This window comes from Phascolarctos cinereus, unplaced genomic scaffold (genome assembly GCF_003287225.1).
Source record: "Phascolarctos cinereus isolate Bilbo 61053 unplaced genomic scaffold, phaCin_HiC Scaffold_3;HRSCAF=262, whole genome shotgun sequence".
Lineage (NCBI taxonomy): Eukaryota > Metazoa > Chordata > Mammalia > Diprotodontia > Phascolarctidae > Phascolarctos > Phascolarctos cinereus.
In genome coordinates, this window is record NW_027555736.1 from 147,874,873 (window position 1) to 147,889,167 (window position 14,295).

The 14,295-nt window shown below is 51.2% G+C and overlaps 1 protein-coding gene across 2 annotated transcripts; it reads left to right on the plus strand.

The window, feature by feature from the left end:
- The first annotated feature begins 20 nt into the window (after window positions 1-20).
- SKOR1 (SKI family transcriptional corepressor 1) lies at window positions 21-13,876 on the plus strand. Of its 2 annotated transcripts, XM_020982625.2 has the most exons (9): window positions 21-718; window positions 3,000-5,301; window positions 7,029-7,125; window positions 8,700-8,807; window positions 9,616-9,687; window positions 11,276-11,350; window positions 11,904-11,978; window positions 12,513-12,578; window positions 12,963-13,876. In XM_020982625.2, exons 2-9 carry the CDS (start codon window positions 3,010-3,012, stop codon window positions 13,055-13,057), a joined length of 2,880 nt encoding a protein of 959 aa, XP_020838284.1. In that variant the 5' UTR covers window positions 21-718; window positions 3,000-3,009; the 3' UTR covers window positions 13,058-13,876. The 2 variants fall into 2 exon arrangements, with proteins under 2 accessions (XP_020838284.1, XP_020838292.1); XM_020982633.2 differs by lacking the exon at window positions 21-718 and having other exon boundaries at window positions 2,205-5,301.
- Window positions 13,877-14,295: the final 419 nt, after the last annotated feature.

Genomic DNA, 14,295 nt, shown 5'->3' on the forward strand with positions numbered 1-14,295 from the left:
CCCCAGCCCTCCCCTTCTCCCGGGCGCGGCGCCGCCCGCCCGGCCGCAGGTGCAGAGCTGGGCGCAGGTGTCTCGGGGCCGGCAGCTTACCTTGCACTCTGCCCGGGGCACCCCTTGTCTTGTCCCCCGCCCCCCTTCCCTCGCCCTCCTTGTCCGGGAGCCCTGGGTCAGCCACCCCCAGGCCGAGGCTGCTCGCTGAGTGACTGGCGGGCTGGGGTCTGATTGACGCGCGCCGGGCCCCTAAGAAGTGCGGCCCCTGCCGAGGTGCGCCCGCTAAGTGGGTGTGCCCGCCTATTATTTCAGCTGTCGGCGGATCGATGCGCGGCGCCTACGACTCGGGCGCCGCTGCTGCCGCAGCCCCTGGACCGGCCATGTGGTCACTTCTCTTGTTGCGTCTCGGGCCGGGAGGACAGCGGCGCAGGACACGCACTCGAGCTCTCCCGTGAAGAGGACTCCAAGACAACTAACTCCCCCAGGCTCGCGGCTGGGCCAGCTCCCGGGACTTAGGGCAGCCGCAGGGGGAAGGGGGGAGTGACAGGGGGGAGGGCTGAAGGGTGTGTGCGAGTGTGAATGTGTGTGTGTGTGTGTGTGTGTGTGTGCCCGCGCAAACGTGGGCCCGCACCGTAACCCAGAGAGCTGGGTGCGATTTCTGACTCCCGCCGGTTCAGTCACCCAAAGACAGTGACCCTGCACTCCAGGGTCCAGCTACCGCCTCTCGGTGAGTACCGGCGATGGGTCCAGTCCGGAGCCCCTTGCCCTTTTGGTCGTCTCTTTTTTCGTTTCGTTCTTGTTTTTAATATATTATGCAAAACCAAACCCTAACAGTTCACCCAGCCTCCAAGTTCCCAGGCTAAAGGGTATCTCCACTCCTTCCTCTTTTACCCCCCCTCCCCCCGCTCCCGGCTCCCCGCCCCCTGCCGCTTACCCTCCAGCCAGGAGGCGGAGAAGCAGCTTTACCAAACCCGCCTGGGGCCACTGCACAATCCCACTCAGCCAGCCTTCTTTCCCTTTTCTCACTGCCGGCCTTCAGGGCTTTCCTTTCCTTAACCCGCCTCCCTTCTGGAGTAGACCCCCTGATTCAGGATCCCGTCTCTGAAATCCGATTCGTTTCCTGGGGCTCCCTTTCTCCTTCCGTTCCTGTTCCCGGCCTGACCGGAGCTAGGTCCAAGGCTGAAGACTGGGAATGCGTTCTCCCCTTTGGTCTCTAAGACAATTCAGTGTTTCCAAGACCCTACTCCCCGATTCCCATCTGTCTACCCCTTTGCACGGTACCATGGACCGGCTTTTGGGCAAATTGAGATTCAGGCAGGAAACTGGCCTCCAGGGGCTCCATGACAGACTTTTCACTAGATGCGGGCCAGTTGACCCTCACATTTTCGGAAACCGGTGCGAGATTGTGTAATTACTTTAAAAGCTACTCAGCCTCTCCAATCCCTCCTACATAAGCTCATTTACTAGGTTTAGGAATCCTTCTGCTAGGTCCCTGTGTTTGGAGTTGTTTGCTTCCTTGCTTCTTTCTTAGGCTGACGTGAAGGTTTCACAGGGGCATGCAACTTTTAGGTATGGTCAACTTGTTTCAAGCCAATTTTCAGAGACCAATGGGAGGAAAATGTGCAGAGATAATAACTACACCTCACCCCATGTTTCCTTAAAAAGACAACTTGGGTCGATGGGGTTGCGTTTTTTAAATTAATTTGTCATCTTGGTCATTTGGAAGTTCTGGGGTGGGGAAGGTTGATTTTCCTGGACACAAGACAAATTGGAGCCCTGACCGGGCCAGATCTGCGTTTGCTGTGATTAAGGACAAGTGAAGAGCCGGTGGGCGACCAGGGTTCCTCCAAAGCTAAGGAACCAGAAATTTAAAATAATCTTTCGTGTCAAATGCCGGCTAAATTCTGGCAACCGGAGCAGCCGGGTTTTAAGTTGAAGAGAAAGAGCTATCCTCCAGATCAAAAATACCTTGAGCTTCTCAAAGATTTTAGGAAGCTGCTGAGGCTCTAAATTTGGAACCCTGAACACATTTGGAAAAATAAATAATGAAGGAATAAAGGAGGGGACAGACAACCTGAAATTAAAGGAGGGAAAAGTACAAATCCTGCACTCTGGGCAAGGTGGGGAACCAGTATTTGATGAATGAAAAATCAGGGATTTTTCGGTTGGAACAAAAAGAGAAGCAAGACCTGAGAAACTTCTACGAGAAACCCAGGATGGCCCAGCTCTGAAATTAGTATTTGTCAGGGAAATGGCTAAAATATAACTATTATGGCCATGGCTAAATATTTCCCACCGATACTTAAAAAGAAAACCATTTAATTTTCCTGTCTTTAATCTTTCTGCCAAAAGGAGCTTAGGGCGACTCGGAAAGGAACTGGTTTGTTTACACTAGAGCTCTAGTCCTCTCTTCTCCCCACATCCACCCCCATCCTGAACGAGGCCGAAGGTGAGGAGTTTTGGCGATTCGGGTCGTGCTCTTAAGACTCAAACTACCCTAAATAGCTTTTGGAGAGGGGCTCAGAACCCCGGACAGCAGACCCTGTCCAGTACTGCCCGCCTCCAGTCCAGATAGTCTGATAATGGACATTGACAGCCCTCCAACCACCATGTGTCGGGAGCTCCCCTCTTAAGGATCTCTCTGCTCATGTCCCCACCCACCCACACCCTGTGTGGCCACCGGGTTGGACAGAGGGAGAGGAGAACAGATTGTGAATGTCCTTGATTCAGGACCAGGGAAGCTGGGCAACTTTAGGGTAAATATCTCCTCCTCCTTCTCCTCTTCCTTCTCTTTTTCCTCTTCCTCCTCCTCCAACCCTGATGGCTTTTGTCTTAGCGCCAGCACTTGTATTAATAACAAAAGGAAACTTATTACAGGGGGGTGACTTCTGTTGTGAATAACAAATGCGAAGCCCCCCACGCAGGCAGCAGCTCCCTGCGCCCAGCTGGGCGGGACTGAGCAGCGGCGCTGAAAATGGCTCATCTCCTCTCTGATTTTTCTTTTGCAGAAGTGGCGGCATGGAGGCTCTCGCCAGTCAGATGGGGAATGGGCGCGAAGGAAGCTCCTCCCCAAACTCCAAGCAGGAGCTGCAGCCGTACTCCGGCTCCAATACCCTCAAACCCAACCAGGTCGGCGAGACGTCCCTATACGGGGTCCCCATCGTCTCCCTGGTCATCGACGGCCAGGAGCGCCTGTGCCTGGCGCAGATCTCGAACACGCTGCTGAAGAACTACAGCTACAATGAGATCCACAACCGGCGGGTGGCCCTGGGCATCACGTGCGTGCAGTGCACCCCGGTTCAGCTGGAGATCCTGCGCCGGGCCGGGGCTATGCCCATCTCGTCTCGCCGCTGCGGCATGATCACAAAGCGCGAGGCAGAACGGCTCTGCAAGTCCTTTCTCGGAGAGCATAAGCCCCCCAAGCTGCCCGAAAACTTTGCCTTCGACGTGGTGCACGAGTGCGCCTGGGGCTCCCGAGGCAGCTTCATCCCTGCTCGCTATAACAGCTCTCGCGCCAAGTGCATCAAGTGTGGTTATTGCAGCATGTACTTCTCCCCCAACAAGTTCATCTTCCACTCTCACCGCACCCCAGAGGCCAAGTACACGCAGCCCGACGCGGCCAACTTCAACTCGTGGCGGCGCCACCTCAAGCTTAGCGACAAGACGGCCACGGACGAGCTGAGTCACGCGTGGGAGGACGTCAAGGCCATGTTCAATGGTGGGACCCGTAAGCGGACATTCTCCCTGCACGGCGGAGGAGGAGGAGGCAGTGGGGGCCCCGGGGGCCCCGGAAAAGGAGTGGCCGGTGGTGGAGGGGGCGGCCCAGGATGCGGAGGAGACCTTCCGCCTGGGCCACCGCCCCACAAAAGCCTTCGATGCGCTACCGATGATGATCCCACGGGGCCGCCTGGCCCACCGCCGCCCCCTCACCCGCAGCGGGGGTTGGGCCTGTCTGGAGGAGGTGGTGGAGGCCCTGGAGGCGGCAGTGGGGCCGGAGTCCGCAGCTACCCGGTGATCCCTGTGCCCAGTAAGGGCTTTGGCCTTCTACAGAAGCTGCCACCGCCTCTCTTCCCTCATCCCTACGGCTTCCCCACGGCTTTCGGCCTGTGCCCTAAGAAGGATGACCCAGTACTGGGCGGGGGTGATCCCAAGGGTGCTGGAGGGGCAGGTGCGGGTGGCGGTGCAGGAGGAGCCGGAGGCGGCGGAGGACATTTACCCCCAGGGGCTGGGGCTGGACCAGGCGGAGGTACTATGTTCTGGGGTCATCAGCCAGCTGGGGCAGCCAAAGACGCGGCTGCAGTGGCGGCAGCCGCCGCCGCCGCCACTGTCTATCCGACCTTTCCTATGTTCTGGCCCGCGGCAGGCAGCCTACCTGTGCCACCCTACCCAGCTCAGAGCCAAGCCAAGGCCGTGGCAGCGGCGGTTGCGGCCGCAGCGGCCGCAGCAGCAGCCGCGGCTGGGAACGGTGGAGCCGGAGGCCCAGGAGGTGCGGGAGGAACAGGAGGCCCAGGCGGAGGTCCAGTCCCCCCTGGAGGAGCCGAGCCCCTGGAGGTGGTGGGAGAACCGGTCAAGGAAGGTGGCTTAGGAGGTGAAGAGCGGTGCCCCAGCGCGCTGTCCCGCGGCCCTGGGGACGAGGACGGAGTAGAAGAACCTCTGCCCCCGTCTTTGGGTCCCCTTCCCCTGGCGCCACCCCAGGCCCCACCGCCCCACCAAGCCCGCAAGGGCAGCTACGTGTCGGCCTTTCGCCCCGTGGTGAAAGATGCAGAGAGTATAGCCAAGCTGTACGGCACCACCCGGGAGGCCTATGGGGCTGGGGCTGCGCGTGGCCCAGGGGGCAGCGGCGCTGGAGGCTACTTGAGCCCGGACTTCCTGAGCGAGGGCAGCTCTAGCTATCGCTCAGCCTCGCCCGACGTGGACACTGGTGACGAGCCCGAGGTGGATGTGGAGTCCAATCGCTTCCCCGACGACGAGGAAGCGGAACCTGAGGAAGAAGCCGATCCTGGCCAGTCAGTAGGGGGAGGCGGCCCCGAAGGGGACCTGACGACCCCACTTCCCACCGGCGTCTCTTCCTCCTCCTCGGCCACCTCCTCCTCAGGAGACTGCCCCGCAGATTCATCCGACGGCGGCAGCCCACACCACAGCCGACGCCATGTGCCGCAGCCTACTGGCCGGCCAGGCTTCGGAGACCGGGCTGTTGAGGAAGCAGGGAGACGCTCAGATAGGAGTCCTGAGAACGGAAGCTACGAGATGCGGGAGCCCTGCGGGGCTCTGGGAGGCTCGGGTCCAGGACCCGGTCCTGGTCCGGGCAAGGTGAGCCCCTTCTCCTTATTTTCTCTTGCTAAGGATCCAGTTTTAAAGGAATGAGAGGGAGGGGATCAGGAGGTCCCACAGTATGATGGGCCAGGCACAGCCTCGATTGCCTTGATGTGTTGTGCTGTATGGTCAGGTTGTTTTTCATTAGTACCCCTCACCTCCCGTCAGCGTGTGGTGGAACTGTACACCGTGTGATGGACACAACTAGATTGTCCAGGCATCCTAGACATGCAGAGCGGATTCGCGGTTGGCAGTCCCATAGCCACTGAACCATCGTCCCATTTGAGGCCTCTCAGGTCCCGGGAGGAAGTTGCTCTCTTCCCACTTACTTTTTACATGACTCCCTCCAATTTTTAATGGCGCCCCCGTGGAACAAAATTCCTACATAAATTCCTGTCGCTGTTGTACACACCCGTTTTAACCCGGAATATTACAAGTCATGCTTCCAAGATTTTGCAGGTCTTGAGTCGAATTACATTTTGTGTGGAATATAGTTTTATTTCTGCATTACACTGCATGATGCGTTTGTAGCTAACAGAAAGACAGATAGGCGCACACAAGAGACAGAGATAGAGACTGAGACCGCGTACAGGACTCCCCCTGACCTTTCAGTGGTTCTGTGTACCCGGAATGTTCCTAAACACTTCTGAACAGAGAACACGCATAAAACTACCTCTGAAATGAAACAAGTAGACAAGTTGGAGTGGGTTTCCCCAATTCCTGGTTGGGGGAGGTCTGGGAATGATAGAGCACTTGCATCCAGTTGCCAGATTCATGAAGGTGAAGAAAAACAGAGAGCAAAAATTTGCCTCATAGGATCCCTGTCACTTCCAGACATAGTTTAAGCTGTTGAAGGGTGGCAGGTGTCTATAGAATACGGAGATTCCTCGAACTCCGGAGCTACCACATTCCGAAACGTGTGTCCAATAGATTTTTATTTCTTAGACCAGAAGCAGCTTGAGGGAACGTTAGAAAGAATAGTGACCTAAACTGTGCGTGGAGGCTTGGTAGGGGAGGAAGGGGAGAAGGGCTCCTCTAGTTACTGTGCGGTAACTGGGGGATGCTGTCAGTGATATGTGTGTGTGTGTGTGTGTGTACACTTGTGTATTATGCATTTATGTATGTATGTGTGGTTTTCCGAACCTTGTGTTGGGACCGAGTCAGCTATACTTGAGCATCAAAAGAGGCGTGGCATAATATGATATTTTTAAAGTGATCCCGAACACCTGTATATTTACATCCAAATAATTAACCTATTAGGACATCTTTTATGCTGGGGGTTGGGGAGAGAGAGCGAAGGGAAGAGGAGAAATTATGGAAAATTAGACGGATGTTGAGTTTGCGGGGGCCGTGAGCTTTGAAAAGCTCTTGGCCTCCGCGGCTGAATTTTTAATCCAGGCAATTTTCTCTAGAGCACTAATAATTATATTTAATGAAAACCGATTTGCTAGGCTCGAAGGCCGTTTGGCAGCTTCGTTTGCGTCACTAAGACCGGGCAGGCGGTCATTGTACCCTCGCTGGGTGACTCTGGGTCCCTCCCCCTCCTCTTCTATCTCCCTTCGGTTTACACACAGCCTAGTCCCTCCCCTCACCTGGTCCCCCTCCCCCAATCGAATACTGTTGTAGCGTCCTCTTTCCCTGGCCCAGGAGGGTGTCTGAGAGTCCTCGGGGCTAGAACAAACCGCAGGCCTAATTGCATCTAATTTCTCCCGTCCCCTTTGCAGGTGTATGCGCAGGAAAGAGAAGAGCACTTGCAGACCCTGAAGAGCTCTTCGGTGCTGGGAACCGCGGCCTCTTACCTTTGCAACCCAGAGGCAAATGGTAAAGGTGGCCCTTTCTTCCTTCCTCCCCACCCGACCGACTTCGCTGAAATAGGAGAGAAGAATATGAAATACAAATAATGAAAGGGAGAAAGAACCCCAACAACTTAAACTGTACTATTTTAAAAGACTCTTCCCCCCTTCTCATTAGTATGCATTTAGTTCAGTTCTAAATACTGATTTCCATTTTGACTCCCCCTTTAACTTCATCCATCCATTCACTCAGGAGCTCAGTGGCTATTTATTGGGCACCTACTATATACAAGTCATAAGCAGCTTCTTTGAGTGGATCTATCTGGAGGAAGCATTGTGGCTGGCTGTCTGATATGCGTGTAATCATTCATCTACATTGTACAGTGGTTGATGGAAGTAAAGCTGAACAGGAGACATTTTTGTGATATATGTACATATATACATATATATAGAGACAGTGTGATGAATATGTGTGTATGTATATATATACACACATACACACACACACACACACACACACACACACACACATATATATATATATCGTAAGAGACATCATAACTTAGAGGATATCGAACCAACATCAGAGGCAGGAAGATCTGGATTCACCTAACCTTTCAATGCTGGACTAGTATTTAACATTGTAAATTAGAGAGAAGTTGCCATCTTGTACGAGGGTTATCAGAGGATTTTAGGGCAGGAAAGTACCTTAAAAATCATGTAGTCCAAAGGTTCTTCATCTTTTTCTTTTCTTTTTTATACCAGGGACATCTTTAGTAAAAGCTATGAGTCCCTTCTTAGAATAATGTTTTAAAATCATTTCAGTTAAAGGTTAGGGAAAATGAAAGATGGATTTTTTTTCCTACCTAGAGGCAGGACTCCCCTAGAATCCCTAATCTAGCACAACCCTCCTATTTTACAGAATCTGAGTCCTAAAGAAAGTCTGGGGTGTCTGAGTGTGTATGTCTGTGTCTATGTGTAGAGACAGACAGACAGAGAGAGAGAGAGAGAGAGAGAGAGAGAGAGAGAGAGAGAGAGAGAGAGAGAGAGAAATAGAAAGAAAGGAAGGAAGAGAAAGAAACTCTTTTGAGGCAAACTTTCCTAGGTGAATTCTCTGCCTCAGTAGGCAACCACCCTGCCTGTGCCTTCAGTGGACATTGTTCTTGGGTGGGCCAGCCAATGAAGATACTCATATTCTCTCTCTCTCTCTCTCTCTCTCTCTCTCTCTCTCTCTCTCTCTCTCTCCCCTAATTTGTAATCCCCAGACCATCAGTCACACACACACACACACACACACACACACACACACACACACACACAAGCTAGTGGCCCAGTATTTCCTCTCAATGTAGGTCATTTGTCTCTGATGGGTTTGGTTTCTTCTTTTGAATGGGGGTGGAGGAGGAGGGTTTGCAAGAAAAGATGGAAGATTTACCCAAGGTAATGCTCCCAGGGAGCCCAGCCAGCTTTCCAATAGCAAAGGGTTTAGGTGGCTCCCCTAAGAGGCCTTTAATAAGGACCCCATCCTTAATTATGTAATTAAGGATATAGTCTATCATACTTTCATTGCTTATACTTGAAAATCGGTTTATTCCTTTTAAGAGCCAGATAAAGAAGACAATCACTCGACAGCAGAGGATTTGGAGACTAGGAAATCCTATCAAGACCAAAGGAGTGTCTCTCAGACCAGTCCAATAACCACAGACCGAGGTGAGTGAGCCCTCCACCCCACCCCACTCTCCCCATCTGACTGCTACAGCAGTCAGCCTCTGTCTTCCCTGGCCCTCTACCGCTCCCATCCCCACGTCTCCCAGGAGCTGGGAGGAAGGGGCTGGAGTTGGGTCTGGGGAACTTCACCTGTGTACTGTGCCTGCTGACTGCTTGCTGGGGCTGCTGAAGGTAGACATACATGATGGAGATATGGATACTGGAAAGGAAAGAGTTTTAAATCAACAGTAAGAAGCTGTCCCCTCCAGCTGCACACAGATAAATATTTAAACAACTTTGCCAGCCTTGAGCCAGTTTTTTCATTGTTGTCCCCTGATTTCCCAAATCTCTCTCCACTCCGTCCATTCCCCACCCCCACCCCAAAGCCCATTCCCTTATGGGCTTGAAACTGGCCTGTTTCAGTGAATGGGAGCCAAGAAGGGGAAGGGCAAAGGGAAGAGGAAAGGGAGGGAGAGTTAAGAGGGGGAAAGAAATCTGGGCACTGAGCCTGAAATGCAAGGAGCTTTTCATGCAGAAAGGTAGCCCAGTGTCCATCTCTCCAGGCCTGGATAAGTCAGGGACACACCAGTAAAGGTGATTAGCCTCCTCCAAGAGAAACTACTCAGGACTATGAATCCACTCTTCTCCCTTTCCACCTATTGCCAAAGTACATAGAGAAGGGGTAGCTTAGGGCTGAGCTTCAAGATGGGTTGACCCTAAGGTGTTCCCAAGCAATCCACAGTGCACTCTGGACTCAAGGCATTTCCTGACAGTTGGTGACCATTCTGACTTAGTCTTGTGTCTGTCACAGGAGAAGAAGGACTGACCTTGGATGTCACTGGAACCCCGATAGGTGAGAAAGACATCGAGAACCTCGCCAGAGGTGAGGGCTCTAAAGTTTATTTAAGTCCTCAGAGGCAGAAAGCTTGTGAGTGTGTGTGTGTGTGTGTGTGTGTGTGTGTGTGTGTAGTTGTATGTTGTGCAGGCTGCTTGCTGAAAGCAATTTCTCAAGTAAAAATTCCATTCCTTCCAGAATCTGCTGTGTTAACCTAATGAATAAGGTCTGGGATGAGCTAGAGCAAGAGTGAAGGTGACTCAGGCAATCCTTCTGTTAACATAGGCCTGTAAACAAGCAGACTGAGTTACTGAAGAACAAACAAAAAGGCCCTCCATCCACTTTAGATTTGGCTTTCCCTTAAAAGGACAGGAATTTTTTTTTCTCCTTTGGGTGTCTTTGGACTTTTTGGGTCTCATTCCCACCTTTTGTCTTTGGTCTGAACTATCCTGATGACCATCCCCAACCTCCTTTTCTTTTCCTATAATTGAGAAGGTCTGAAAGGTTTAGAGAAACAGAGAGATAGAGAATGGGGTGTGGGAGGGCTTCCTGTTGATTTTACACAGAGAGAGATTCAGCCTTCTGTAAAACAAGCCGGTGTTAACCCCTCAAGGGGATGTGTGGTAAATAATAGCATCCACCCAATCTGGCAGCTTCAAAAGGAACAAACTTTTAGGAGATCCCAGAAACCTTCTCCAGAAGCTGGGGTTAAGGATTCTTGGCAAAAAACATAGAAGGCTATACTGATGAAGAGGGCCTCTGTTTTCTGCTCCCCTCCCCATTCTTCCCATCCCTTGCCTTCCAGCCAAAGGAAGGTCTCTGGAGATGAAGCTCTAGAGGAAGGAGACATGAGATAATGGATCTTCTCTAGCCTTGGTTCTATCATTGACTCACTGTGACCGTGGGCAAATCGTTTTACCTCCTTGGCCTTCAATTTCTTCATCTGAAAAAATGATTTCCAAGATTCCTTTAAGCTTTTAAAATCCCACAATTCTGTAGGCAGGGCATAAGGCCATATGGATGGATGCAGCACTGATGTGGGGAGGTGGGAAAATGGTCCTGAGGTCCCCTCTCTGGAGTTTTGGGGGCTAGGGCAAGAAGGGACATATACAAATACAATAGCAATCTATTACCCCTAGAGCTTGTCTCCCTTTAACATTTCCATTTTAGTTTTTATAGGTCTGCTAGATGGTCCTCTGAAAAGGACAGTGTGTGGAGATTAGGGTAGGTCTAGTTCCCTTTTCTGAATGTCCACTAAATATCCAGTTTGGAATCGACAAAAGGGAGGCAAAATGACTGGTTTGCTGAGGTGGCTGGAACTGGTTCATGTAGAAGTCTCGTGTCTTGGTTGGAAGATTCCTCCCATCCCTGCTCCTACCAGCACCACCAGCACCAGCACCACCCTTCTGTTGAATACAAATTCGAAAACAACCCCAGTCTGCAGGCACTGGTCCCAACATCAATTAGGAGTGGGTCGGGGGAGATGAGCAGGGTTTTCTAGCAGTAGGGTTTGGGTGTGACTCTGAGTGTGTTGAAAAACTTCAGGAAGCCTGGACTTAGGAGTCTGGGGCTCAGCTGGGACTCAGAGCTGTCCTGACCAGAGAACTGCAAGGTCTTACCTACTTGTTCCTCATAGGCGAACTGCAAAAACTGCTTCTAGAGCAAATGGAGCTCAGGAAGAAACTGGAACGGGAATTCCAGAGCCTCAAAGGTATGTCCCTACTTACCCTACTCTCCCTCTCCTGCCCATTCTCCCCTCTTAACCTTTATTCTACTTTCCTCTTTCTCCTCACTCTCTTCCTCTTCCTCTACCCACTTCCTTCCTCCTAAGGCAAATCCGATTTCCTTGCTTTCCCCTTCTCATCCTTCTCTTTTCTCCTTCCCTCTTGAGCCATTTCCCCTTTACTCCTTTTTTCTTCTCCCCCTCTTTTCTCCTTTTCCACTCCCTCTCTTCCCTCTCCTCTTCTTCTCCTTTTTCTCTTCTTCTTTCCCCCTCTGCCCTCCTGCATCATCTGCCCACTGCTGTCTTGGGGCTGAAGAATGATGTCCAAGCTAGTTAGGCTTCTCCACCAGGCCAATTGAGGGAAAGAACTGTCCAGGTATGTCCTGACCCATCCCTTCTCACCCCAATGCTCACAAACACTTTTGCTGTCAGTTCGCCAAACACAGGCTTTCTGGGGTTCTCTGGAGGGCCACCAACCTGGATAACGCATGCGGGGGTGGGGGACTGTACTTAACAGTTCTCACTTAATCAATTTGCACAGATAATTTTCAGGATCAGATGAAGAGGGAATTGGCCTATAGAGAAGAAATGGTACAACAGCTGCAAATTGTCAGAGGTAAGACTCGAGTCAGGTGAGCACTTGCAAGACGCCATAACTACCTCTTGTCTGGTAGGGGCTGTAATGTTAGTTCAGTCATTTGGATTTAAATTGAAGGTAATTTAACAATTATTTTTTTATTTAATATCCTTTGTATACTCTGATTAGCCTCAGAATGGCAAGCAAGCCCAACAAACGGCTTGAAGGCATCATTACATGGAGTGATTGAACTTCTTATCGCGGCAATTTCCATGGTTTCTAAATTAAAAATCGAGGCGTAAAATTACCTGGGAAGTAATGCCTAAGTTTGCTTTAATTTTGGTTAAATCCATCTGCCTTTAAGCGCAATTCCCAACCATTACTTTCCTATACCATACTGAAGTCATAAGCTAGTGTGCTGCGGCTGTATGTGTGTTTGTTTCCAACCTACAACTCGGAAGAGTTATCCCAACTACACAGAGTCTGATGTGTTGGTGATGATTGGTGTGGAAGAATGGAGAACACCCAATTCTGATTCAGTTTGGCACCAACCTCGACCCCATTCTCTTTCAGACACTTTGTGTAACGAACTAGACCAGGAAAGAAAGGCCCGTTATGCCATCCAGCAGAAATTAAAAGGTGAGGGGAGCATTCTGTCCCCTCCTAACTAGGCCTGAAGTTGGGGAAAGGAGAGGAGGAGGAGGAAGGAAAGGAAGGATGGAAAGGGAGGAAGAAAGAAAAAGGGAGGGAGGGAGGGAGGGAGGGAAAGGCTTGGCAGACTGGTAAATAAGTCTTGAGTCTGGCAAAATAGAGGGGAGGGGTTGGTGGAAGGGATAAATGGGGGATATTTGGGTATAGGGAAATATATTTGGTTTTTAAAAAAATTATACAGCTAGGATAAGTAGACAGGTGGGATTCCTGAACCCCCGACTTGGAAGAACGGAGGGGGGATGGATAATCCTCTGGAGCAGGGTGGGGAGGGGAGTAAGACTGGGCCCCTGGCATGGGTTTCTCCCTTTCCAGAAGCCCATGATGCCCTACACCACTTCTCCTGTAAGATGCTGACTCCACGTCACTGCACAGGCAACTGCTCATTCAAGCCTCCACTCCTGCCCTAGCCCAGCCTAACGCAGGCGAGCCGCGTGGACACACCTACAAAGCCATGCTCCTCCTCTGTAAATACGGGGCAGCGACGGAAAGAGAGAAACAAGCCATTTATGCCAGACCAATGTAAATACTGATCACCGGACGCCCTCCTCCTCCTCCATCTTCCAAGCCTCGGCCCACTCACCCCCTCCTCTCACACCTCCCCTTCTTGAAGTCCCTGGGATTCTGACTCAGAGGTTCTAAGTGTAAATACAGCCTAAAACTAAGTTGAAATTCAGCGCATCGGGCCACAAAAGTTTAACTGGACCAAAGGAAGAGGGGCAGGGAAAAAACAAAACAAAACAAAACAAACCCTCACCAACTAACCCGAAGGAGAATACGCGGTCCAACTGTACAGTATCTGACTGTCGATTGTGAATACGTTATCAACTTCCCGCCAGCGATGTTCCATGCGTGATCACTGTCTGATTGAAGTCCTAGCTACCTGTAATGTCCACTTCTTAAACTCTCGTTCCTAATGACAAAGTGGCTATGTGCAATGGATATAAATGTACTGTGATTCTCTTAGTACAGCATTTGGTTTAACTTAACCTTATTTATTTATGAAGTAATTTATTTTGCTGTTTCCTCCTCCTTGTCCCTCTATCTCCCTCCCCACTGTTTTGATGTTTGGGCTTTATTTAACATATTTATTTTTAGTTGTAAATTATTGATGTAACAGCACTTTAAAAGGGCGACCACCGACTCACGAGATGACAACCTTTCAACTTTGTTTTGGGAGACCTTTCTGTATTGACTTTGGTTCTTTAATAAAAACAGTCTCGATCATGGGGGCGCCGGAGGCTAGCGCTGATGAAAAGGCGCGGGCGGGGAAGAGCTTGACCAGGGTCTGTCTGTCAGTCTGCGGATCTATCCTAGACCGACGGAAACCGCGGTGGAAAGGAGGGGGAGTCAAGACTGGCACAGCTTCGGTGTACCGAATCTGCTGTTGGAACGAAGGGATCTTATCTCGTTAACGTCTTCCTTTTTGCTTAAAACCATTTTGGGCCCTGGAGGGAGTAAACTGGGTTGATCCAGCTAACGAGTCGGGCTGTGGCACAGTTCAGCTGATCCTCACCCATTCACACCCTCCGATTCTCTCTCTCTCTCTCTCTCTCTCTCTCTCTCTCTCTCTCTCTCTCTCTCTCTCTCTCTCTCTCTCTCTCTCTCTCTCTCTCTCTCTCTCTCTCTCTCTTTCTCTCTCTCTCTC